At 42.5% G+C, this 27,802-nt stretch overlaps 2 protein-coding genes across 2 annotated transcripts in view; one reads left to right on the top strand and one right to left on the bottom strand.

Moving 5' to 3' along the window:
* Positions 1 to 27,802, bottom strand: part of LOC138982156 (uncharacterized) — a 383,732-nt gene that overhangs the window by 125,643 nt on the left and 230,287 nt on the right. The window lies entirely within an intron of this gene.
* LOC138982153 (synaptic vesicular amine transporter-like) overlaps positions 1 to 27,802 on the top strand; it is an 86,291-nt gene that overhangs the window by 12,882 nt on the left and 45,607 nt on the right. Inside the window, exon 2 of the mRNA XM_070355374.1 lies at positions 22,828 to 22,989. Within this exon, the coding sequence (XP_070211475.1) occupies positions 22,857 to 22,989 (133 nt within the window). The 5' untranslated portion in view covers positions 22,828 to 22,856. The remainder of the gene's footprint in view (positions 1 to 22,827; positions 22,990 to 27,802) is intronic.

Here is a 27,802-nt window from a genome sequence, read left to right on the forward strand (position 1 = left end):
GATTTTACCAAGTTTGGATGTTTGGATGTGGAAACGAGAGGGTGTTTTTTGCAGAACTGAAGGAGAGGCTCTGCAGTTCCTTCTGTCATGATTGGCGTAATCATTTGGACTCGAGTGAGCGCCTATCACTGTATGGAAAATATAAAGCCTGTTTTGAAAAAGAACGTTATGTGGACATTTTATGGAAAGATGTGTACAGAAATGTCATCGCTCAATTTAGAATGGGCGTTTCACAGATAAATATCCACAGATATCGCTTCCAAAATTCAACAGAAAACAAGTGTTGCCCCTTTTGTGAAGATAAATTAGAGACCGAAATCCATTTTTTGTTTGAATGCCAAACATATTGTGAGCTAAGAATAAAGTATTTAGCACAGTTTTTAAGTGTTGGTGATCAGTTGGGCAGTATGATTACAATGTTTAAAAAACAAGACACAGAAACAATTGTAGATTTAGCAAAGTTTTTGTTTTTTGCATTTCAGTTAAGATTGTCAATGTTAAATAATAATGAGGATTAATTGTCGCTGAAGGTTTTGTTGTTGCTGTATTTATTGTTCGGTTGTATGTATATATTAGGCAGCATTGATGTGCAAGATTATAGATAGAGGAAAGCTTGGAACAAACCACTGTGTATTTTGCATACGTTTCAATATCATGTTTTCTATTTTTTCCTGTGATTCATGTGTACCCCCCCATTGAAAGGGGCTGTAGGCCCATATTCAATTAAACTGTGTCAGTGTCAGTGTCAGTGTCAGTGTCTCACCCCCCCCCCCCCCTCTATATCCTTCCCTCGCTCTCTTTTTGTCTCTGTCTCTTTTCTCAATCCCTTTCACTCTTTTTTTTTATGCATGAGCACCTTTTATTTATTTTCTCATTGGTGGGTTTGATTGTTGCTACTTTGGGACACGAAAAGCTGTAAAACGTTCTCTCTCTCTCTCTCTCTCTCTCTCTCTCTCTCTCTCTCTCTCTCTCTCTCTCTCTCTCTCTCTCTCTCTCTCTCTCTCTCTCTCTCTCTCTCTCTCTCTCTCGTTACCCTTTCTTGTTGAGCCAATTACGTATGCGTACAACTTATGTATTGACCGAAATGTGTTTCCATAAATATTTAAAACCGCAAAAGTAATTCCACTTCCCAAAACAAAAGACTTAACCGACATAAACAATTTTAGGCCAATTTCGCTATTGTCTGTTCTATCAAAACCATCAGAAAAACATGTACAGAAGTGCTTGCTTTTGCACAAGGAAAGCCATGGTCTTTTCGCTCCATCTCAATCAGGATTTCGCCCTAAACATTCGTGTCACACAGCTCTCGTTAAACTATGCGATACATGGCTCTCTGCCATTAACCATTCGGAAACAGTCGGCGCCGTCTTCCTCGATTTTAAGAAAGCGTCTGATATTGTTGATAACACAATTCTGTTAAAGAAATTATCTTGTTATTTAGGCGACGCATCCTACTTACCTTTTTTTCGTTCTTATTTAGCGAACAGAACGCAGTTTGTCTCCCTTAATGGTAACCGTTCTTCCATAGGACGGCTAATGCACGGCGTCCCACAATGATCAGTTTTGGGCCCACTTTTATTTTGCATTTACATTAACGATCTACCACTCTATATATCAGACACGACGGTTATTAATGACCTTTTTGCAGACGACTCGTCTCTTTACACGTCCGGTAAAAGTTTACAATCTATTGAAACCTCTCTTCAAACGAGTTTGAACAACATATTTGATTGGTGTAAACAAAACTCAATGATTATACACCCAGGCAAAACTAAATGCATGGTGATCACAACACGACAGAAACACCAACTCGCTCCTCTGAATCTTCATCTCAGTTTAAATGAGTCACCCATAGAGCAAGTAACCAGCCATCGTGTTCTCGGGGTCACAATAGACGCTGAATTAAAGTGGCAGTCCCACCTCAACCGTGTTACCAAAACCTTATCTAAAAACGTGTTCCTTCTCTCCAAATTAAAGCATTACGCTGATACCTCAGCACTCAAGTTGTTTTATTTTGGTCATATTTTACCTCATCTGAATTATGCATCTACACTTTGGGATGGTAGCAGCGATGTTCACTTAAAAAAAGTAAATTCTCTTCACCGTCGCGCAGCTAAACTTATCACGCCGGGTCCGCAAACATCAACGGATCAAAAGCTTAGCAGCCTTAATTTTTTATCACTTAAAGATCAGTTATTATTTAATAAGGCGCTTTTAATGTTTAAGGTTCAAATAAACGAGACCCCACAGTACATGCGATCATTATTTCAGAAAGCAACAGACAGATATGGCTCAAACAAATTAATTTCCCCGCTACCCCGTATTGATTTATATAAAACCAGTTTAGCGTTTTCGGGCTCAACAATGTGGAATTCGTTACCATGTGAAATAAAGGGGTCAAGCACGATTAAACACTTCAAATCGCAGCTTCTATATATATATACGACTTGTGTCTGTCTGTCTGTCTGTGTGTGTGTGCAGGGGCGGACGAGGGGGGGGGGGTTCTGGGGTTTCCGGAACCCCCCCCCAGCCAAAAAAACAAGCTAGGCGCTTCGCGCCGTCGGCTCGGCGCTTCGCACCCATATCTTCACAATATACTTTTGGAAACCCCCCCCATAAAATGAACTGATCCGCCCCTGGTGTGTGTGTGTGTGTGGGTGTGTGTGTGTGTGTGTGTGTGTGTGTGTGTGTGTGTGTTCGCGATGCACGGCCAAAGTTCTCGATGGATCTGCTTCAAATTTGGTGGGCATATTCAGGTACACCGCGGACACAACCTGGTCCATGAGAATTTTCAACACCACGTGCTCTCAGCGCGCAGCGCTGAACCGATTTTGGTTTTTCTGTTCATCTTCCCAGATCCATTCCCAGTAACTCTTCCTTATCTTCTCCAGTGTTTTGCGTTTATCTCCCTTCCTTCGTGTGGCGTCAATCCATATTCCCGTTACTATTTTAAAAGGTCACTGTCCACAACGCTCAATCCATATTCCCGTTACTATTTTTCCTTCGTGTGGCGTCAATCTCGAAGCCGGCGTACGGTGCGCCACTCACCCGGCGCAGCCGGGTATTCGGCTCGACTTCTTCCCGGCGCAGCCGTACCCGGCGAAGCGGGTATTCATCTAGTCGCAAATATCTGTTGTCACGAACAGTTACATTCTGAAGCTGTTTCTAGCAAGAATGCATTGCTATCACTAACCTCTATATATTTTGTTGATGATGATAATGATGTCGACGATGATCATTATGATGATGATGATGAGGTTGTTGTGTGTGTGTGTGTGTGTGTGTGTGTGTGTGTGTGTGTGTGTGTGCGTGTGCGTGTGTGTGTGTGTGTGTGTGTGTCTGCGTGTCTGCGTGAGTATGTGTGTGTACGTGCGTATGTGTGCGCGTGTGTGTGTGTGTGTGTGTGTGTGTGTGTGTGTGCGTCTGCGTGTGTATGTGTGTGTACGTGCGTATATGTCTGTGTGTGTGTGTGTGCGCATATGTGTATGTGTGTGTGTGTGTGTGTGTGTGTGTGTGTGTGTGTGTGTGTGTGTGTGTGTGTGTGTTGTATTGAGTGCGAACGTGATTGCATGCATGCGGCGCGCGTGTGTGTGCGAGTCGACTTTTCTTTTCCTTTGTATTATATTGACATACTTGTACATTTCAATGTTCTATCATGTATTATGTATTCGCATAGGTAATGTTGTAATTAGTAATACTGTATGATTGCGATTGACAATTGTCCTTTTATTGTCATTATTTTTATGTCTTAGTTTAGCAGGGACAGATTGTAAGACTGGGCGTGAGCCTAAAATGTTCGTTCGTTCGTTCGTTCGTTCGTTCAGCTCAGCTCTCTCTCTCTCTCTCTCTCTCTCTCTCTCTCTCTCTCTCTCTCTCTCTCTCTCTCTCTCTCTCTCTCTCTCTCTCTCTCTCACAGTGTTTTTTTTCGTCTACGTAGGGCTCGATCAAATACAAAAGCAGAAAGGGGGAAAATAAAGAAGGGAAAGATATTCCTGGGAGGGCAGAGGGTCTCACAATCTGATAGTTCATGGCTGACATTTTACGCATCATGCACTAGATAAATGGGGAGCTTTTGTTTTATCTCCGATGTTTTTTGTGATGTCGGATGACCGGTTAACTGCGTCTTCATGTTTCATAATGTTTATCGAACAGTTCAAGTATGAATTTGCAGGGCAATAAGATATCCGTGTGGGAAATGCGTGTGTGCGTGTGCGTGTGCGGGTTAAGTGTGTGTGTTTGTGTATGTGTGTGTGTGTGTGTGTGTGTGTGTGGGGTGTCTGTGTCTCTGTGCGTGTGTGTGTGTGTGTGTGTACATTTATTTTGCGCACATATTCAAGTTTTACACAATACATCACGCATTCACATCGGCCAGCAGATTGCAGCCATTTCGGCGCATATCCTACTTTTCACGGCCTATTATTCCAAGTCACACGGATATTTTGGTTGACATTTTTATCTATGCCTGTACAATTTTGCCAGGAAAGACCCTTTTGTCAATCGTGGGATCGTTAACGTGCACACCCCAATGTAGTGTACACGAAGGGACCTCGGTTTTTCGTCTCATCCGAAAGACTAGCACTTGAACCCACCACCTAGGTTAGGAAAGGGGGGAGAAATTTGCTAACGCCCTGACCCAGGGTCGAACTCGCAACCTCTCGCTTCCGAGCGCAAGTGCGTTACCACTCGGCCACCCAGTCCTCAGACATCGCAATTTCTACTTCGCGAACCACGTTGCCCGAAGTGTGTGCACTGAATTATTGATATAAAGACTTCCTGAAGTATTCGCGAAGTCAACTACGGCCTCAATTAGGGACAGCCTTCACCAATACGTCATAGTTTTCTGGCTTCGAACGTTGAAACGTCGTCTGTTTCGCAACTTTACCTACCTCACGACTTTTGCAATGGAGATGTATTCAGCATCACCGTTTGATACTTTGCATCATGACTTTTCATCCCTTGATCTCCTGTGCGATACCCTGGCTGCAGAACACTTTCATGTTGTACTTGCTCCATTCCCCTCCTGTTCAGCCGAGCAGACAGATTTGTGGAGAGAATGTGTCACAGATGGCTCCATGCTTTACTTCAACATTAAAAACATTTGCCTCCACCCCCACACACACCCCATAACCCCATTCCCACTTAAATCCGCCCTTGCCCCCACACCCGCATTTCATGTGTTTCCTGCTGAGCAGGTTTGAGGAGCCTGAAAGGACAGGAACAAATAGTCGGACATAGTTCATGATGTCTACAGCTTTTCCTTAACTACTATAGAGACCACCGACCGCATCCCTTTTTCATGTACGTAGTTCTTTTATCTCCCGATCGACATAAGTCTAAGAGGACCAGATTTAAGAGAAAGACAGAGACCAGGCCGAGGTGCACGAGAAAGTTATCAACCGGGTGGGAGCCAGCCACGCTGTTGGATTGTTTGAAATTGAGATTTGTTGTGATTTCAACGAATCAGACCCCGCAGTTGGTTCTCTCCCGTTTGGGTGACACCCACTTTCGGTTTATGGACCTCAGACCAGGATGTCTCCATCTTTTTCCTCACCGCTATGATTCGCCTACCCCCTTGCTGCCTCCAATCCTACCTTTTTCATGTAGTTCTTAAACCTCCTGCTCAGGGGGTCTGAGGAGCCTGAAACGACAGGGAAAGAGAGAGAGAGAGTGGTGGTGGTGGGAGGAGGGAGGGGGAGGAGCCCACAGAAAGCCAGTACCTGTTTCTTGCGACCAGAAACGATGAAGGGGATTGTCAGCAGGGTGTCCCTCCTTGCCGACCACGGCCATTACCCTTGGTTCGTGTAGTTCTTCTGCCCTTAATGCTTCCATCTTTTCTTTCAGCACCGTCATCCACCGCCCGCCCCAACCCCTTGTTTCGTGTAGTTCTCTGCCTCCTTCTCTGTATATTTGAGAACAGACAGCCCTTAATGCCTCCATCTTTTCTTTCAGCACCGTCATCCACCGCCCACCCCAACCCCTTGTTTCGTGTAGTTAGTCTGCCCACTGCTTTATACCTCAGGACAAATAGCCCTTGATGCCTCCGTCTTTTCCTTCAGCCCGTGATCCACCACCCACCTCAACCCCTTGTCCCGTCTAGTTCTTCTGCCTTCTGCTCAGTATATCTGAGGACTATGATGGGACAGACGTTGTTCACGATGTCACAATCTTGTTCGTGTAGTTCTTATACCTCCAGCTCAGCAAATCTGAGGTGCCCGCGAAGAAAGGGCAAGAGGAACAGCCATAGTCCAGGATGTTTCCATCTTATCTTCCAACACTATTATCCTCTTCCCCCCCCCCCTCCTCGCCCCCAACCCCCACCCCACCCCTTCTCGTACTTCCTATACCTCTTGCTCAGCAAATCTTAGGTGCTTGAGAGGACGGGACAAGAGAGACAGACATAGTCCAGGATGTCTCCATCTTTTCCTCCAGCACTTTTACCCTCCTTTCTCCTCCTCCATCTTTTTCCTTCCTCCCTACCCCCTAGCCCTTCCACGTTCACTGGCTCCGAGCAGCGGTCGATGTCTGCCTATTGACATGCAATCACATAAAACAAATTCAACTGAGTGATCTTTATCGGTTTATTTCGCGGCCGGATTGGCGTCCCTAATGACTTCCATATTGAATGTCCAATATAATTGCAAATCGCACGTGCTTGCGCGAGGAGCCACGCACGTGAGCACCCTTACCCCTAGCCCATCCCTCTCCACCCCTCAACCCTAGCGTCTTGGCGTGCGGGCGCCTTTTGCCATTTTTGTGTGCACCGAGGTTTCGTCGGACGGACGTGGTCGCGCAAAACAGGTTAAAAGAAAAGTCTGCTCCCGTGATTTGCCTGTCACGTCTTACGGGCGGCCGCCATTGCGAAAGACAGGATCTCGTAATGGGGAAGAAGAGCCAGCGAGCGAGAAGGATTTGTGCAAAATGGGAAAGCACAGATCCTGGAGAAGGAAGTTTGTGCAAAAGTTAGCCAGCTGTGCTAAGGAGGAAGGCATGGATCCTGTAAAATACCAAGAGAGTTGTGGATCCTCAAGAACAAAGTTTGTGGAAAAGCTCCACAACGAGGATATGTTCTCCTTAAATAGAAAAACATGGATCCTGTAAAACACCAAGAGGGTGTGGATCCTCATGAACAAAGTTTGTGGTCAATCTAGTCGGCGAAAAAAATGTCTACTAAAGAGGAAGGCATGGATCATGTAAAATACAAAGAGAGTTGTCGATCCTCAAGAACAAAGTTTGCGGAAAAGCTAGCGAGGAATATTTGTCTGAAATAGAAGAGCGTAGATCCTGAAGAATGCAGAAGACACCGAGAAGACATATAACTTCCGAACAGCATATGGCACCAAGAATGCATAGATCATCAAGAAGGAAGGTCGTAGAAGAGCTATCGGGGACGATTTAAATGAAACAGGAAGGCATCGAACCACCAACAAGACAGCATACAAAACCAAGAAGGCATAGATCATCAAGAAGAAATCTGGTAGAAGAGCTAGCGAGGAAGATTTAAGCGAAACGGAAAGGCATAATACCACAAGGCAGCATAAAACACCAAGAAGGCATAGAACCACAAGACAGATGTTGGCGAAAGAGGAAGATTTAGAAGACAAATATCCTCAAGAAGGTTACGCATAAAACCAACGAGAAGGCTCAAACCTTGCATGAGGGCGAAACTAAGAGCATTCTAAGACAACTACCAGACCATTAAAAAAGGTTGAATCCGTCTAAACAAGAACAAGAAAATGTAACAAATATTGAATTGTCTAAGGCCACAGCCCCTTACAATCGTGGTTAAAATAGTGGTTAATATTGGACGAAATCCGTCTGAAGAGCAAACGAGAGAGGTTTGGGCGAAAGGGTATGTAAGTTACGAGATGCCCAAAAAGGCATACGTCACCCAAAAGAGGTTGATCTTCACAGGGGCTAAGAAAAAGTCACTGATATGGCCCAGCTCATCAGAAAAGCAGAAGACTTCTTGAAGGTCAAAGAAGAAAAGCACAGAGCTGATATAGAAGCTGGCGAGGAATATTTGCTTGAAAGAGGAAGGCACAGTTCTTTAAGAAGCACCAACGCACCAGACCGCCATGAGGGTAAAGGCATCGAGAAGTCGTGGGCCATCAGTAAATCCACTATCAAGGTATAAAGCCTGAAATATAAATTACAGCAAAGATTAACAAACAGGATTTTTGTCAGAGCTGAAAACACAGATCCTAAAAAAGTGATCAAGCATCAGTAAGGCGTTTGAAGCCATGACATGGGAATGAAACGTCAGAAAGGTTCGATCAGTCCAAAGAGCACAGGTTTTGGCATAAGGTAGACATAACAGTTAGTATTCCGTGTGTAAAATATTGTTATGTTTATGTCAAACATGATTACAATGATGTCCAAATCTCAAATACTTACGTTAACTTAAAAATGTTATTACGACAGGAGACTGAGAAAGTCGGAGGAAACTGTACTTAAAGCCCCAGTCTGTCTCAAATGGTTTACAGAACGATTTAAATCTTCTCATGAAAAAATCAGTTCTAACCTTATGGAACACAGGTGCAATAGCATTTAATAGCAATAAATGACACAGTTCGTTTGAATGGCTATTTAACTCGCGTAAACTACACACCTGTTTTTGTGGTTTATCTAACCCCTGAGCCGTCGTGAACCCGTGTGATCCACTTTCCTTTTTTTCACAATTTAGTCGTCAGTTTGTGACTTCAATGCGACTCGCTGTATCCGCAATAGCACGTTATTGTGTACCTCTGAATCTAAAACGCAACAAACGGCTGCGAGTCACACGAACTTATCGGCGGCGGTTGGCTTCAAAGTAGTAAGCGCTATGCAGAAAATTCGTCTGCTCTTGGGCTAACACGACCTTGCGTGACCGGCTTCCGGGCTCCCTTTTTTTTCAAAATTTCAAAATTTCGAATTGTACTGATCTTGTCTTGATTTCAGAATATTTGTGTAACAAGCTGTCCATTTATTATTTAGTTTTAAAAGGTAGGTCTAGCGCCAAAACGAGTCGTCCGATTTGTCTCATTGTAAATCCGGCTGGCCACGCAAAAATAAATTCTTTGAAAAATGCTCGCTCTTTACGGAGGGCACCTAGGATGTTCTCAAGCGGTGAGTGTTTAAACGAAAGGGTGTTTGTACTGTGTGTAAAAGCCTGACAGTGTCTGTGACCAGAAACTGAAGGTTTACAGGAAGCTGAGTGTGTCTTTAAGTCCTAGCTATTTGCTAGCAGTTATCTACGTTTGTCGTATGAAAGGAACGTGTATCCCTTTTAATCCATTGCAGTTTAAACCCGTTTTTCTCCAAACGTTGGAACACAAACGAAAGTCAAATTTCCCGAAAAAGTCAAGCCAAAAGTAATTGAACGTCTGGGGACTGTAAGATCGCGAACATAGAGACACATATCCCCGCAAATCCAAAAATACGGAGTCCTGGTTCTGGTCCAGACGGAACTACTCTTCAGCCGGAAGTTGAGAGCAAAGTTCCATTTCTTGTTATTCTGGCGTTTGTCGGTCCAGACTGGCCGAGACTTTTCGAGACATTATAGAGGTTGGGGGCAGAACGACCGAATAACGAGTACGGAACCGAGACAAAATGACATCATTTTTCTTGTTTTTGACTGCTGGTGTACCATCCTACCCTCCCCCACGGACAAGCCCCAGGAGGGCGATTTGATTTCACCAAACGGGATGTTACAGAAGTAGCCTGAGACTAAAACAATTGACGTCACCGTTGTCACGGTTCCGTACTCGGTATTCGATCGTACTCCCCGCAACCTCTGTAATACGGCGAACAAAGACGGTTTGGTGAAACATATGGAGAAAGGATAGAGTGCTAGCTTCTACGTTTTACCTCTTTACTGCAGGATTTTTTGGTTTGTACTCGTTATTTTGCTTAAGGCTGTGCTTACTGGCAAACTCCTCATTCCATGTTGAATTGCTCTGAGAGAGAGAGAAAGAGAGAGAGAGAGAGAGAGAGAGAGAGAGAGAGAGAGAGAGAGAGAGAGAGAGAGAGAGAGAGAGAGAGAGAGAGAGACTTTTTGACTATTAGGGTTTAACGTCCTCTTAGACCAACTGGTCTATATTGGGACAGGTATTGGTAATACGCTGAAGACATGGTGTGATACTTTGATTCGAACAAGCCCGCTGTGGCTGTCTTCTTCGACACACCAGCATTGGGTTTGTCTCGTCAAAGTATCGAGATACGATCATGATAATCAGAGACGAGAGATGATGCATGCGTGTCTTCGTGTTTTCCAAGCCCTGAGACTTTCGCTGTGAACGTGGGATCTTTTTCGTGCGCATGTGTGCACACGGGGGTGTTCGGACACCGAAGAGAGTCTGCACAAAGTTGACTCCGAGAAATAAATCTTTCGCCGAACGTTGGGATCGAACCCACGCTGATAGCGACCAATTGGCTACAAAGCCAGCGCGCTACCAACTGAGCTACGTCCCCGCCCCCAGAGAGTGAGAGAGAGAGAGAGAGAGAGAGAGAGAGAGAGAGAGAGAGAGAGAGAGAGAGAGAGAGAGAGAGAGAGAGAGAGAGACAGACAGACAGACAGACAGACAGACAGACAGACAGACAGACAGAGAGGGAAAGAGAGGGGGGGGGGGGGGAGAGTGCAATAAAGTGTACTTCTCTTCATAATTATCATCTCCATTTAGATCACCAGTTAAGTTGGGATATAAGAATCAAAACACAAAATCGCGACCTCTAAACCACCGCAGTCGCGACCGAGCAACCAACGCTTGGTAGAAAATGGGGTACACAAAAAATCAAATTATTCAAACACACAACGCGCAAAGCCTGGCAAATCGTATCGCACGAGATGCATGCTTTTTATGACGCTATATTTCTCGTCACTGTGTGACGCGTTCGGCTGTTCTATCAGCTCAATGGCTGCGTGTTGCCCCGCCGGTGTAAATTCCTCCTACGGCCAAGTCGTTTTTGTGGTTTATTTCGCATTTAGGTCCCAGGTAACATTATGAAGTTTTAATACGATCAATCGGACCTATTATCAAGTTAGTGTATCAACTTTTGAACGAACTGCGCCCAGTAGTTTCCCAGCAATAAGCTGTTAAGTCGAGACAGACAGACAGACAGACACACAATTAAAGTCTGCTGAGCCCAAGTACTAGCGTACTCGGGGATAAACGAGCTTCTTTTCAACCAGCCCTCGTCCAGAGAGGGATTACTCTAATCGTAAATACATATATATATATATATATATATATATATATATATATATATATATATATATATATATATATATATATATATATATATATATATATATACAAACGTAAAACAATTACAACAGATAAGCATGACAGTAACAAATAAAAAAAAATAAAGAGAGAGAGAGAGAGAGAGAGAGAGAGAGAGAGAGAGAGAGAGAGAGAGAGAGAGAGAGAGAGAGGGAGACAAAGAGAGATGGGTGTGTGTGAATGAGACAGGCAGAGACAGACATCAATATAGAGACAGAGACAAGGACAGAATTAGAAAGAGACAGACCGATGTTAGAACAATGATCTCATCAGGTGTGTTTGGCTTGCGGAAATTATGGAAAACAAAACGGCTGTCCCGCCAATTTGTAGAAATGTAATTGTTACCTGCCATTTTGCACTCATCGGACACACTTCCATTAACTCTTTCGGGCTGTTCCCGAGCCCACGCCCTCAAATGAACGCTGCTATAAACTTTCATTAACCATAACAAGCGCAGACGTATGGACGATTAATGTCATAGTAATCGTGAGGCAAAAATAGAATCTGATGCATTCACAAAAACAAAACAAAAACGAGCGTCTATCTTCGTCGGACAAACCATGGACAAAAACGTTAAAGACGTGAGGTAAAAAATTAGCAATGAGTTCATCAAATGAAAGAATTGTCGTAAAACTTCTGTCCCTCTTTACGATATCGAATTGCTGTTTTGTTTACGACACATGGGGACCGTTAAAGCATCGACAGATAAGGCTACCGTCCTTCGCCGTCCTTTAAAGGAGCTAACTGACGCTAGTTAAAGGTGCCACTGATTTTCTCAAGCACACACACACACACACACACACGCACACACACACACACACATACACACATACAGACACACACACACACACACACACACACACACACATACACACACACACACACACACACACACACACACTATTATGAGAACATCGAAAGAAATAGGTTGCGTAACTCGCGGTTGGCTATTTTAACAGTATACGTTATAACTCTAAAATGATAATCAAACGAGCAGACATTCGAGTCGCAGTATTGCCACAGATGTCTGTGTCTATGTCTTTGTCAACATTCGTGTATTTCCTCAGCTGTGACAAACGACGTAGTCAAGGAATAGACTTTGAGCATCCCCCTCCACTATCTCGCGACGTTGATCGTCGTTGTCTGAAGTTATATTTCCCTTATTTCAACTCCTAAGTGAATATGGAATAAACACTGAAACATTACAAACGTCCTTTCACTCCCTTGGTATACAAACAAAAAGAGCAAGAACAACATACAGGCAGACAGAGACACAACAAGTAGACTCACAGATACACACAGAGACACAGTGAGACAGAGAGAATGAAAAAGACAAACAGGCAGACAGACAGGCAGACAGGCAGTCAGGCAGGCAAGCAGGCCGATAGACAGACAGACAGTGGGGCAGGCAGACAGGCAGGCAGGCAGGCAGGCAAGCAGGCCGATAGACAGACAGACGGTCAAGCAGGCAGACAGGCAGACAGGCAGGCAGACAGGCAGACAGGCAGGCAGACAGGCAGGCAGGCAAGCAGGCCGATAGACAGACATACGGTCAAACAGGCAGACAGACAGACAGACGGGAATACGGACTGACAGACAGACAGAGAGATAGGCAAGATGACAGGCAGGCAGGCGAATAGAAAAACGGTCGCACGGACGGACGAACGAACAGACCGTCCAAGCGACAACATAAAAGAAGAACAAGTCGCGTAAGGCGAAAATACAACATTTAGTCAAGTAGCTGTCGAACTCACAGAATGAAACTGAACGCAATGCAATTTTTCAGCAAGACCGTATACTCGTAGCATCGTCAGTCCACCGCTCATGCTCATGGCAAAGGCAGTGAAATTGACAAGAAGAGCGGTTTAGTAGTTGCGCTGAGAAGGATAGCACGCTTTTCTGTACCTCTCTTCGTTTTAACTTTCTGAGCGTGTTTTTAATCCAAACATATCATATCTATATGTTTTTGGAATCAGGAACCGACAAGGAATGAGATGAAAGTGTTTTTAAATTGATTTCGAAAATTTAATTTTGATAATAATTTTTATATATTTAATTTTCAGAGCTTGTTTTTAATCCAAATATAACATATTTATATGTTTTTGGAATCAGAAAATGATGGAAAATAAGATAAACGTAAATTTGGATCGTTTTATAAATTTTTTTATTTTTTTTACAATTTTCAGATTTTAATGACCAAAGTCATTAATTAATGTTTAAGCCACCACGCTGAAATGCAATACCGAAGTCCGGGCTTCGTCGAAGACTACTTGACCAAAATTTCAACCAATTTGGTTGAAAAATGAGAGCGTGACAGTGCCGCCTCAACTTTCACGAAAAGCCGGATATGACGTCATCAAAGACATTTATCAAAATAATGAAGAAAACGTCTCGGAATATCATATCCAGGAACTCTCATGTCAAATTTCATAAAGATCGGTCCAGTAGTTTAGTCTGAATCGCTCTACACACACACACACACACACACACACACACACACACACACACGCACAGACACACACACATACACCACACCCTCGTCTCGATTCCCCCCTCTACGTTAAAACATTTAGTCAAAACTTGACTAAATGTAAAAACAAGAAGAAGAAAAATATAAGAGAGGTAAAGGAACACCCAACGTGGCAAATCTCCTGTAACAGAAGTCGGGTCGATGACGCTGGTTGTAGAGTCTTGAAGCAAATGACTCCTTATTTCCGCACGGGGCTCACAAGGACAGGTAAACTGCGTTTGGGGGGGGGGGGGGGTGGTAGAACGGGGGATGGGGTGGGCGGTGGGACGATTCAGTGGTGTTTTGGTCATCAGTGTGTCGCAGCGCCTGTGATTCGCTGTGGGCCGTTGTGTGTTTGATCTTTTTCCGACTTACTGGTGCAGGTAAGTGAAATGCGTCTGTTGTAGCGGTGTGGGCGGGGTGAAGTGACGGACAGGTGTGTCGACTAGGGTAGGTGTGTTTGTCAAACGTCGAAGCGAACGCGTCATATTTGCTTGTGACGTCAAACGTAAACTTTGGGTCGCTTTTCTTCGAGTCTAAAAATTCACAGAGCTGCCATCATATGTGCGAGGTCAGTCACTTTTTTTCGACTCACATGCGAAGCAAAAGGGAGTCTATGTACTCACCCGAGTCGTCCGTCCGTCCGTCCCCCCCCCGTCCGTCCGTCCGTCCGTCCGGCCGTCCGGAAAACTTTAACGTTGATATTTCTTGGACACTATTCAGTCTATCAGTACCAAATTTGGCAAGATGGTGTATGATGACAAGGCCCCAAAAAACATACATAGCATCTTGACCTTGCTTCAAGGTCAAGGTCGCAGGGGCCATAAATGTTGTCTAAAAAACAGCTATTTTTCACATTTTTCACATTTTCTCTGAAGTTTTTGAGATTTGATACCTCACCTATATATGATATATAGGGCAAAGTAAGCCCCATCTTTTGATACCAGTTTGGTTTACCTTGCTTCAAGGTCAAGGTCACAGGAGCTCTTCAAAGTTGGATTGTATACATATTTTGAAGTGACCTTGACCCTGAACTATGGAAGATAACTGTTTCAAACTTAAAAATTATGTGGGGCACATGTTATGCTTTCATCATGAGACACATTTGGTCACATATGATCAAGGTCAAGGTCACTTTGACCCTTATGAAATGTGACCAAAATAAGGTAGTGAACAACTAAAAGTGACCATATCTCATGGTAGAAAGAGCCAATAAGCACCATTGTACTTCCTATGTCTTGAATTAACAGCTTTGTGTTGCATGACCTTGACCTTGGGTCAAGGTCACATGTATTTTGGTAGGAAAAATGTGTAAAGCAGTTCTTAGTGTATGATGTCATTGCTAGGTTTAGCTGAAGGTCAAGGTCATGTAAAGGTCAAGGTCAAGCATGTGAGTCGTATGGGCTTTGCCCTTCTTGTTTATATATTTTTTTGTATTCTCTTTTTTGTATTCTCTGATTGGGTATTTTAGAGTGAATGTAGGCCTATATAGTCGTAATCGAAAACACACATCCAAAGCCGCTGACAATCCACGTTTTACCTGAAGTTCAAACTTATTCATTACCTCGATTTGTCAAATATGAACATTGTTTGTTGTTACCCAGCTGGTTATGAAGGAAAACTCGTGAAAATGATAGCAAATGTGTGATGTGTGTGCGCGTGTGCAGAAAATTTTGATGTGCTAGAGAGGCACAGTCAAAGAGAGAGAGAGAGAGAGAGAGAGAGAGAGAGAGAGAGAGAGAGAGAGAGAGAGAGAGAGAGAGAGAGAGAGAGAGATGATACAACATTTAAACACACACACACACACACGCACCCCCCCACACACACACACATTAACACACACACACGCACACACACACACACACACCCACCCCCCCCACACACACACAGACACACACACACACACACACACACACACAACTACCGACACACCCTTCTTCCCTACTCACCCACACACAAACCGAGAGACACCCTCAGGCTGAACCGAAGAGTCATGCAGATGAAGGCAGGGACACAAACAAAGAAAGCAGCAGCTGTTGTTGATATTCGTCACTCATTTCTCTTTGGTTCTGTTTCATTCCTAGTCATGAAACGCACTTGTGAATGACAAAATGATCTTACAGAGGCGGACACTGAAAAGCAAAAGAGCTCTTTTGATCTGTAACTTGAAGAACACTTTTATCCGTTGCAGCAAAAGAAAATAGTATATGATGTATGTCTTCGCAACAGCTTGCGAACCCCAACACAAAGAATGAGAAGAAAAGGAAGAGGAGTCACACATCATTAACATTTCCGGCGTCAGCTGCGGCATTTTTTTGTTTGAAATTCAGTGTTAAAGATGCCTTCCTTGTTTGTATAAATTGTCATGTAAACCACGGTTGAAGAATGAGGGGTAAAAGAGAGAGAGAGAGAGAGAGAGAGAGAGAGAGAGAGAGAGAGAGAGAGAGAGAGAGAGAGACATAGACAGACAGAGACAGAGACAGAGGGAGAGACAGAGACAGAGGGAGAGACAAGATGGACAGACAGACAGACAAAGACTGAGATACATACAGACATAAGACATAGAGAGACAGAGGCAGACAGATATAGAGACAGACTGACAGACAGAGACAGGAAGGCAAACAGACCGCCTAGGAAAGACAGACAGAAAGAGACAGAAAAACAGAGACAGAGATTGGGCAGATGGATCCCTGCCTGTCAGATAAAGAAGGGGACATTAATAGAAGAAAAGGGTAGGACAGAGGGCGCTGAAAGGAAATTGACCAATCGGATTCAAGCTGTCCTCCCAGCCCGTCGTCGCTGTCGCAAGTCCAAGATGGCTGCATGTCGGGGCAGGGTTAAATAAGGCAATGAATATTTATGGCGTTTATTCTCTGCTCCATCTGCTTCGTAGGGGTGGTAGTTAACATCTTTATCGCTTTACCCCCGCTAGTTCTATGCCTCCCTGTTTTCGTCTTCATCGTCCGATCCTTTTCTCCGAATAGGTTTCCTGCCGACTTTGCTTCACGTCATCCCACGCAGTTACCGAAAGATTTCGCCTCGTCAGCGATTTTTGTTTTTACATTTAGTCAAGTTTTGATTCTTTCTTGCCTGCGTTTTAGCTAGACGTTCTGGTTTATGTCATGTCATACTTGTACTGTAGTACTTTCAATGAGATTGTTTGCTTGGAGTGCACTTTTTGTGCTGTATAATGGCATTAGTTGTTTTGGTCGTTTGCTGTATAATGGCATTAGTTGTTTTGGTCGTTTGCTGTATAATGGCATTAGTTGTTTTGGTCGTTTGCTGTATAATGGCATTTTTTTGTCGATTGTACTTTCGTACTTCAGTAAATACTTCAATGGGTGCTTATCCTGTTCATCCTTTTCCTTCTCCTTTTCATATTCTCACTGCCCTTCTCCTCCTTCTCTTTCTCTTCTTTCTTTTCCTTCTAGCTTGTTCTCTTACTTCTTCTCTTTTTACATTTAGTCAAGTTTTGACTAAATGTTTTAACGTAGAGGGGGGAATCGAGACGAGGGTCGTGGTGTATGTGTGTGTGTGTGTGTGTGTGTGTGTGTGTGTGTGTGTGTGTGTGTGTGTGTGTGTGTGTGTGTAGAGCGATTCAGAGTAAACTACTGGACCGATCTTTATGACATTTTACATGAGAGTTCCTGGGTAGGATATCCCCAGACGTTTTTTTTCTTTTTTTGGATAAATGTCTTTGATGACGTCATATCCGGCTTTTTGTAAAAGTTGAGGCGGCACTGTCACACCCTCATTTTTCAATCAAATTGATTAAAATTTTGGCCAAGCAATCTTCGACAAAGGCGGGACTTTGGTATTGCATTTCAGCTTGGAGGCTTAAACATTAATTTATGAGTTTGGTCATTAAAAATCTGAAAATTGTAATTAAATTTTTCTTTTTTCAAAACGATCCAAAATTACGCTCATCTTATTTTTTATCATTTTCTGATTCCAAAAACATATAAATATGTTATATTCGGATTAAAAACAAGCTCTGAAAATTAAAAATATAAAACTTATGATTAAAAATAAATTTCCGAAATCGATTTAAAAACAATTTCATCTTATTCCTTGTCGGTTTGTCATTCCAAAAACATATAGATATGATATGTTTAGATTAAAAACACCCTTAGAAAGTTAAAACGAAGATAGGTACAGAAAAGCGTGCTATCCCGCTCAGCGCGACCATTACCGCACTATTCTGGCTTGTCGATTTCACTGCCTTTGCCACGACCGATGGACTGACGAAACTACGAGTATGCGGTCTTGGTGAAAAAATGCAGTGCGTTCAGTTTCATTCTGTGAGTTCGACAGCTTGACTAGATGTAGTAATTTCGCCTTACGCGACTTGTTCCTCTTGCTTTTCTTCTGTCTTCTTCTTCATCTTCTACACCCCTACCCCGCTACTCGTTCAGGTTCTTATCTCTCACCTTGTCCACTACGTGTTTTTTTATCCTTTATTTTTCGCCCGTTTAATTGTATGACTTCCCTTACTACCTCTTTCTATTTTTGACATTTGTTTTGGTAGGGGTGCTCAGTTAGAGCAAGAGCTTCTGTATACACACTGTACGACTTTCGTAGTGTGGTTTACTGTAATGACGACGGTTTCTTTCCTGAATGATTCATCTGTGTGTGTGTGTGTCTGTGTGTGTGTGCGTGTGCGTGTGTGTGTGTGTGTGCATGTGTGTGTGTGCGTGTGTGTGTATGTGTGTGTGTGCGTGTGCGTGTGCGCGCGCGCGCGCGCGTGTGTGTGTGTGTGTGTGTGTGTGTGTGTGTGTGGATTGTCAAACTGACTTACGGGTTGCTCAGTCAGCATATAAAACCTGTGTGTTGCAAAAAGTCCCAGTCATTTTGCTGTGAAGCAAAGCTAAGTGTGATGGGTAAAGGCACGCTATTTTAACAACCTGTTACACTTTTTAAAAGAAACATTGATTACTGGGTTGTGTGCTTCTTAGTCAGTGGATATAAAACTCATGAGCTAAAAAAAAAAATACCTGTCGCTCGGTGAAGCAAATCTAACTGCGATGGAGAAAGGCAAGATATTTTTGTCAACCTGTTAAAGTCTAAAGTATAACAGCAATTTACAGCATGTATGTCATACTTGTATGATTATGCTTCTCAATCATTCACTGAAGCGGAGCTAACTGCGATTGAAAAAAGGCATGCTTCCAACCTGTTAAACTCTGAAGTGTAACAGCAATTTACATTATCATTCAATCAATATGAGGCTTATATCGCGCGTATTCCGTGGGTACAGTTCTAAGCGCAGGGATTATGTCATACTTGTATGTGCTTCTGAGTCCGTGTATTAAAGTCGTGTGCTGTAATTGCCAGTTACGTGGCAAAGGACAGGTGATACTACCACTACTACTACTACTACAACTACTACTACTACTACTACTACTACTTCTACTACTACTACTACTACTACTACTACTACTACTACTACTACTACTACTACTGTTCAGTAAATGAATGTTTTCCGAATTATTGTTTCAAGGCAAGAACAATCGGAATCGAAAACGTGTAGGGTTTAGAACGTTCTTACCATATATAAGACTTATTACCAGCCTGCCTCATGCGTGCAGACTCAGACTCAGTGCAACGTGACGAGCAATTTTTGTTGTTGAAATGAGACTCAGTGCAGTGGTTCGATTGCCATAGCCTAGCAGACGACATAAATCCCGCTCAGGAAATTAACATGTTGGGCAAATGTGAACGATAAAACGATGGGGATATAATACGTGTAGGGTTCAGAGCATTCTTACCGTTCATATTTAGTACCAGACTCCCCGATGAGTGAAGATACCACACGAGAAACATGCCACATTTATTTTGAAAATGTGCTTACCGTCGACCTTGGCAAGGGGCAAAACTCTGCACAGTCAACCTGTCGAAGCTCGATGAAGGTTTCGAATCGCAAATAACTAAGAGCACAGTCCTTTCTCCGAGTTTAAATGAGGTCTCTATGAAAGATCATCACTTTTTAGCTTAACGCTACACTGGAGTTTACCAACAGAAATTAAAACAAGAGTTTGCGTGTGACGAAAGCACGACACACTTGAGACACCCCACACAAAAGTAGATCTGACACAAACCTGACCACACAGTTACGCCTATCCAAATGCGCGTTGCAAAATGTGCGTTTTCAATCTTCTTTTTTATCTGGCGGTACTGACAATATCGTTATTGAAACAATCCCAGTGCACTAAGGGATTTATAGAGCAAATCTCGAAAATAATTATTGAACTCAGCGCTATGCGCTTCGTTCAATAATGAATTTTCTCGATTTGCTCTATAAATCCATTAGTGCACTGGGATGTCTCAATAACTTAAATAATAATAATCATAATAATCATAATAAAACATTCTTCCATAGCGCTGTTCACCGCCAGATAACAATCTCATGGCTCTTTACAAAACATTGGACATTACAAATGTAACATTTTACATATAAAAAAAATTCCTCGTAAGAAAAAAAATTCCTCGTAAGAAAAAAAATACAAGCATTATTAGCTTACATTTCATAAACAACAATCCCATACATAAGATTATCTAGAAGATTCAAAACTGCGATGGAGAAAGACATGTTAATTTTCCAGTGAATGTGTACGTGGGGAATCGATTTTACGATAGACTCGCCGTAGTTCAAACCATTAACTTAACATAGTGGAAGGAGCGAACGAGAAGAAGAAGACATAGTAGAACTTTTTTTATGTTATGTGTGAGATTGATGGTGTTTTTTTTCTTTTTTTTTTTCTTGCAAGGCAGGGAAACGTTTATTTCAAAAATATCTAGCATTACATGACATAGGATACATACGTAACAACATCAACAAGAAAAAAAGAAAAAAAAGTATGATTAAATGTTCTGAAACGCAAATAAGGAAAGCGCAGTACACTGAGGAAAACCTTCTTGCCCCGGCCCTCATTAAAGAAATTGTAAAAGAAACAGCTGGCCATCACCACCCCCACCACCATCACCACCAACCACTCCCGACAAAGTGCCTAAAATATAAAAACAAAATCAAAAAAGGATACTCCAACTAGATATTGATTTGTGGTCCTATTGCTCATTCTAAAACTCATTTCAAGCCATTTTATTCCTTTGCTGTGCAATCCGATTGTGCTGTTTTTACTTCTAAAATAACTGTTAATAGGAGTCATACACGCTAAACACATATAAATGATTTCCAAATATTTCTCATAATTCTCTCAGCGTATTCTTCGAACAAAACCGAACATGTTCCAGCTAAAATAGTGACTTTAAATGCTTTTCTTAAATTCTTATAACATGTTAGTGTTGTGTTGCTTTTGTTAAGCAGCACCACTGTGGAAACGAGTAAGAGGATAGCTTATAATGACAGGAAACAAACACACAATGCCTATTGTTTCAAACCAGTAAGGTGTTATTTTGATAACTTTAGAGTTTTTATTTTTTTAATTTCTTTTTTATTTTTTATTTTTTTTATGTTAAATTTTACATTATACAAAAGGACTAAAAATAGTCATACGTGAAACTATATACGTGTCAACATGTGTAGCATCACAATGATCATCATATATTGATCTATTAAAAAACAATATTCGCATCAAAACATATGCCTGTCTTTACCTTAAATCAGAGACAATAAACCAAACAATAATTTGTTTCTAATTAATAAAACTTCAGACTAACGAAATCTCAAAACAACATGATTTCCAAAAATAATTTCCAGTGTTAATCGTGAATCGTTTAAAAAAATGCTTACGCACATCTTTGTGATTAAAATAATATGATTAATCTTCTTCATATTTTTGCTGTTACTTCTTATACCAAAAAGCACATCTGTAACATTCAACCTAATTCTTTCGCCAATGTCTACTAATATGTACATTTCAATATATTTTCAAAACCTGAGCACGGTTGGGCATTCAAAGAAAAAATGCTCCAATAGATCAAGTTCATCCTCACAATATGTACATAGTAGAACTTAACTCATTGTCTTATAGCTCTATCTGACCAGGTACGGATATATCTGATCAGACTGTTAGCTTTAGTCGCTTCCTGTAACGTCCATTTAACGCCTGCATTCCAGCGTGTTGATGCACAATTGCTACACAGTTACTACAATTCTGAGTGATCTGCTGCAGCACAGCTGGTCTCGGCTAAAAAAAAAAATTGGTCAACATAGGTGGGGTAGAAAGTGTCAAGTTACACGTTATCAAAACACAACCAGCTGGTATTTTCTTTGACAGATGCCTCTCTAAAAATGATAGTAACAGTACCAGTGACTGCTTTTTGTGGACGTTAGCCTTTACACGAAATACTCTCTGCCTGAGTGGCTGTGAGTCCGTGTGGAAAGCACTTAGGCCTACACAGTCTGTTCCTTTAGAAAATAGCATAACCAGGTTCTGTAAAACAATCACGCGTTGGATCCTTGTAAACTATCAATCCTATCAGGTTCACATACTTTACGTTCAGGAACCCCCTCTGTCTATCAGTGCTTTTACATAGTGCGTAGTCTTTCAGGGCGAAAAACGAGTTTAACCATGTTTTTACATACTGTGTATTCACGGATCATGCAGTCTGTGCAGAATTTAAATATTAACCTGATCAAGGTTTTATATGTTTTCTACTCAACAGTCACGTACTCATTCAGTCTACCAGTGCAGAATATCAATCTAACCAGCGTCTGATAAACCCTGATCCAACACGACTACGAGAGTAAGATACAATCAATGTAACTAGGTTGTATTAGTTGTTCTGTCTAAGTGTTCAAGAATAGACAACTCCGGTAATAACTCTGTTTGGTTTGTATGGGCTGTGAATGAGTGAATACTTGAGTTTTTCTTCAGGGAAACGTTCCACACGTGCTCCGTGTTCGCGTGTTTCGGACACACCCCTCGCTAGTGAATAGCCTATAAGGGCACGTGGAAAAGTTTGCGTCAATTAAAGAAAGAGTAGGAAACAACCCATACAAACCAGAAAGACGTATTTCCGAACATAGACTATTGCGCAGTGTGTCCGTGCAAAATATCACTAAAACCAGGTTTGTATTTGTTCTGTGTGTTTCAGCTGATAGTGACAGTGAACCATCGCCCACAATGGCCATGGGAGTATTCGGCATTATTCACAACCTATCTGACCGCTTGGCTAAAATTCGTCAGTCAAGGTCTCTCGTCCTCTTCATCGTCTTCATCGCCATCTTCCTCGACAACATGCTTCTCACCACCGTCGGTAAGAAAATATATTACATTTTATTTAGCATTGTTTGTTTGTTTGATTTTGAGCGGAGTTCCTACTGGATTGGGAAGTGTGGGAAAATCATTCTAGCACATTTGAGGGGTCGTTTTTGCAAGACTGGGAAGTCGGCGTTCCCATATATATGGGTTTAAGAAGCGTTAGAAAGTCTTGCAAAATGGACTGTTTTGTGGGGATTTTACTTGAAAACGTGGGAATTTTTAAAAAGGCTTGGCAAAGTATGTGCATTTTTCAAATGACGTTGCAGCAGAAAGTTGCCAAAGGTTGCTGTAGAAGAGACCCACTCGCGTTAATTTTTTGTTTAAAGACACAGTCAAAACAGCGCTGCTTACCTTTTCATATTATCTGCCTATAGGTTTTCACAATGGATAAGACCACCCTTCCACTTAGACACATACCAAAAATAAACAGCCTGACTGCTTTCTTTGCGGCGCGCATGTTTTCATAAAATAATTTGTGAAAAAGCCACTTAAACATTTCCCACTCACCACAAACGGCATTCAGGTTGTTGATTGGTTGGTATGTGGATCGTCTTTATCTACGTAAAAAGTCTGTTTTACTCAGTTTCATTCCAGTGCGTGCACTGATTACAATCATGGTAGGGTGTACTTTTCTCTTTGCATTTCTTTTTCCCTAATTGTTCTCTGTCTTGCCTGTTTGTCTGTCTGTTTGTTCCTCTCTCCCTCTCTCAGTATTTACAAATAATTCTGTGATACAATTCATCATTGTTTATTTTTCATAATGCATTTTGAAATGTCTTTTTTCATTTTTTGACATGTTAATTATATAAATTGTATTGTAATTAACTTAACTTCTATTTTTACCGGCACGGTTGGCCTAGTGGTAAGGCGTCCGCCCCGTGATCGGGAGGTCGTGGGTTCGAACCCCGGCCGGGTCATACCTAAGACTTTAACATTGGCAATCTAGTGGCTGCTCCGCCTGGCGTCTGGCATTATGGGGTTAGTGCTAGGACTGGTTGGTCCGGTGTCAGAATAATGTGACTGGGTGAGACAAGAAGCCTGTGTTGCGACTTCTGTCTTGTGTGTGGCGCACGTTATATGTCAAAGCAGCACCGCCCTGATATGGCCCTTCGTGGTCGGCTGGGCGTTAAGCAAACAAACAAACAAACAAACTTCTATTTCTTCTTGTTATTAATTGAGTTACCCTCAATGCGATGAAAAAAAGCATGTATATGTCACAGTGGAAAGTGGAATCCAGAGGAATCTGAGATTCCCCTAGGGGAAAGTAGAATTCCAGTTTCCCCTCGAGGAAACTGGAATTCTACTTTCCTCTTGATTATTGCCAGATGAAACTGGAATTCAATCTCTAGGGGAAAGTAGAATTCTACTTTGCCCTAGTGGAAACTGGAATCAGACTTGAACACTCACAGTGGAAAGTGGAATCTAGAGGAGAATTCTACTTTGCCCTAGTGGAAACTGGAATCAGACTTGAAAATTGCCTAATTTTGTGCCAGAATTTACTGGACTTAGACCTTGTTTTATTACAACAAAAGGTATTGAGTTAATGTCAAATTATTTACCAGTTTTCCAGGTGTATTCTAATTGCCACGACTTGAGATCACAAATTCGTGAATACAACTCCATTAAGCTGTACTGGAGCAATACAGTGCTCCTTGGTGAGAACAAATTGTGAGCACTGGTTCACACAAACGGTGAAGTTGCTGACACAGATCTCAGTTTGACAGCCAAGAGAGAAGCAGAGGACAGTATGGAGATTAACGGTGACAGTGGTGACCAGCAACAAAAAGCAAACTTCTACCAGCAATTGGATGCGCACATACAAAAACTGAATATGAACAACAGAGAGACTTTTTGCCTTCCCCAAAACAAATACAACAAAGTTCTGCGGGTGCTCAGTTTGGACGAGAAGGAGGCATGTCCAGAGGGTCCAAAATTCAAACATTGGGCCAAAAAGCTGTACAAGCTCGGGATGGTCGGCTCGCACAATATAATATTTTGCCTCACTACTTTGACTCTGGTTACCACTTTCACCATGACTCTCCAAGCCTGTACCTCCCTGACTTTCACACTGTAAAACTGCATCGCTGTAACTTTCATGCTCGAGATTGTGGCTGCCAGAAGCGTCGCCATCTTCGCCAGACTGCACGACAACATCAACCTGGCTACATTCAGACCCACCTTCGGCTTCACCACCTGCAGACGGACTCAGAGATGGTTCCTGCAGCTGTTCACGGATGTCTTCAGGCAGATCATCTTCATGAACAACACCCTGAGCTGCTAGCTGCTCCCATAAGGCTTGATCTGCTCGGGGTTTCTGGCCGAAGGCGAGCTCGAATGGGGTCGTCCCAGTTGTAGAGGACACAGAAGTGTTTATGGCGTGCACGACAAACTTCAATCCCCTACTCCAATCTGTTCCATGCTCGTCCATCCACTTTCCAAGTTTCAATTGAAGGTCGCCATTCCCACGCTCGACACAGCCTGCAAACAAAAAACATAGTACATAAATACATACAATTTTGAATTTCCACCACCATTACTATCAAATTACTGTCATCAGAAACCGCATAAAGGAGCAGCAGCAGCGGAGAGTAACATCTTCATCAACAATCAATATCATCATCACAATCCTCCTCCTCCAAGTCAAGAGAGATAATTCAAGCTCCCTGTATTTGAAACAATGCTTGTATCAGTGATAATACATTAAAACCGCAGAACAAAGACATTGTTCATTTAGGCACTAGCGTCATCAGCATCATCAGCATCATCATCATCGTCATCATCATCATCAACATCATCATCATCATCCTTCTCCACATCATCATCATCAGTAGCAACAACAACAATATCGTTTCCAGCAATTCCTTCATCAGCATCATCCCTTCCATTATCATCATTCCTTACGTCCAACAAGCTGTAGTCGGAATAACTGCCTATATAGCTATTCTGATGAACACGTGGGGGAATTCGGGGGCTGTGATTGGATGGTCTCTTCCGATCATCAAAGCATAATGCTACGGAAGTCGGCCATTTTTCTCAATATCCAAAAGCATATTGTCAATAACAAAGACGCATGGCTCTGGTTTACCCACCTGTATCACACGATGTTTCACTGATCGACAACAGCATACACTGACAACTTGAAATTCTTCTCGGGAATGTTTTTCAGCTTTACAAATGTCGATAGCATACCCTTTTCTGCTAACTTCCCGATGAAACAGGACTAAACCTATTATTTTCTGTCCCTAAACACCACAAAATGCCCAAAGTCGAAAGATGTAGTACAAACAGGGGAGTACAACGGAACAGCCGTTTTCGTGTGCCTGTGAGCTTAGTTCACAGTTGCCGACTGACACACATTTTCGCATTCGGCTTTTCTTATCTCGTAACTCCACACTAAATACCCCACTTCCCCTCTGAAGTATTGATGTACAACCTATGGCACTAACATTCATGTAGTCGTTTATAACAGGTTGAAAAATTCGCTTCATGACGAGACAAGTATAAATGCCATTCACCCAAACTGGAAACGTCGCTGCCGTCTGCTCGCTTTGTACGGATTAGCTGTTCTCTTTTCCTCCCCTTGTTGCATCCTAGTTCTTCAGTTGTTTCTAGTCTTCCGTTGATGTTGTGTTTTGGTCTTCTTCATAAGTAGTCTTGTTCAAAATTAAAAAAACCTCAAACTTCTTTTTGTTGTATACGAATGAACTAATAAAAAGCTGTTTAACAGCTGTGTTGTCAAATCGAGTTTTTTTCCAAAGTCAGTGTGGCGCCTGCGCAAAACTAATGCGCATAAGAAACGGTGTCTGCTATCAAAACCTGAGATCAACGCATCGACGCAAAAACTGTCATTTTGTAAGTTTGGAACAACAAATCAAGGTCAGAACAGGTATATAATCGCTATTGTATTTTCAGCGTAGCAATAGGGTCCGATATTTAGACTCGAACAAGTATAAAGCGACTCGTCTTCGACTCGTCGGCATTATACTTGTCTCGTCTAAATATCCAGGGGCGGACGAGGGGGGGGGGGGGGGGGGGTTTCTGGGGTTTCCGGAACCCCCCCCCCCCCCCCCCTCAGCCAAAAAATAAAAATATTTGTGTGTGTTTTTTGGGGTTGAGTTTCAATTTTTGGGGTATTAATCAGTGACAAAATCTGCTGCCTGAAACTGGTAATGATCCTCCTCAGAATGCACCAGATTGCACCATTTTGCATCCTTTTTTTCAAAATTTTCCGGGGGGGCATGCGGACCCCCCTAGCAAGCTAGGCGCTTTGCGCCGTCGGCTCGGCGCTTCGCGTCTTCACACCCATATCTTCACAATATACTTTTGGAAACCCCCCCATAAAACGAACTGATCCGCCCCTGATATCGGACCCTATTGCTACGCTGAAAACACAATAGCTGTTAATCAATATGCCAGACGTACAAACACTGAAAATTGACTACATATATACCTTGTGTCTGCGGGTCTTTCTTTCTTTCTTTGGTGTTTAACGTCGTTTTCAATCACGAAGGTTATATCGCGACGGGTGTCTGCGGGTGACGGGGGCGACCGTGGATCATCACAGTACCGGGCCACATGTTGCAGACTTCCTGAATCACCCCAGCAGTAAATTCTCTGCAAAGATAAATCAATAGATCAGCAATTACCTCGCCCATTGCAATTGCAAAGCTGTTTTAATGCATATAACTTTTATTTTCTTTAGATTTGAACCTCCACCGCTCCCCCAACCACACCACCCCCCCACCCCGCCTTACACACATACACACACACACACACACACACACACACACACACACACACACACACAC

The sequence above is a fragment of the Littorina saxatilis genome, linkage group LG12 (genome assembly GCF_037325665.1).
Source record: "Littorina saxatilis isolate snail1 linkage group LG12, US_GU_Lsax_2.0, whole genome shotgun sequence".
In the NCBI taxonomy this organism is placed as follows: domain Eukaryota; kingdom Metazoa; phylum Mollusca; class Gastropoda; order Littorinimorpha; family Littorinidae; genus Littorina; species Littorina saxatilis.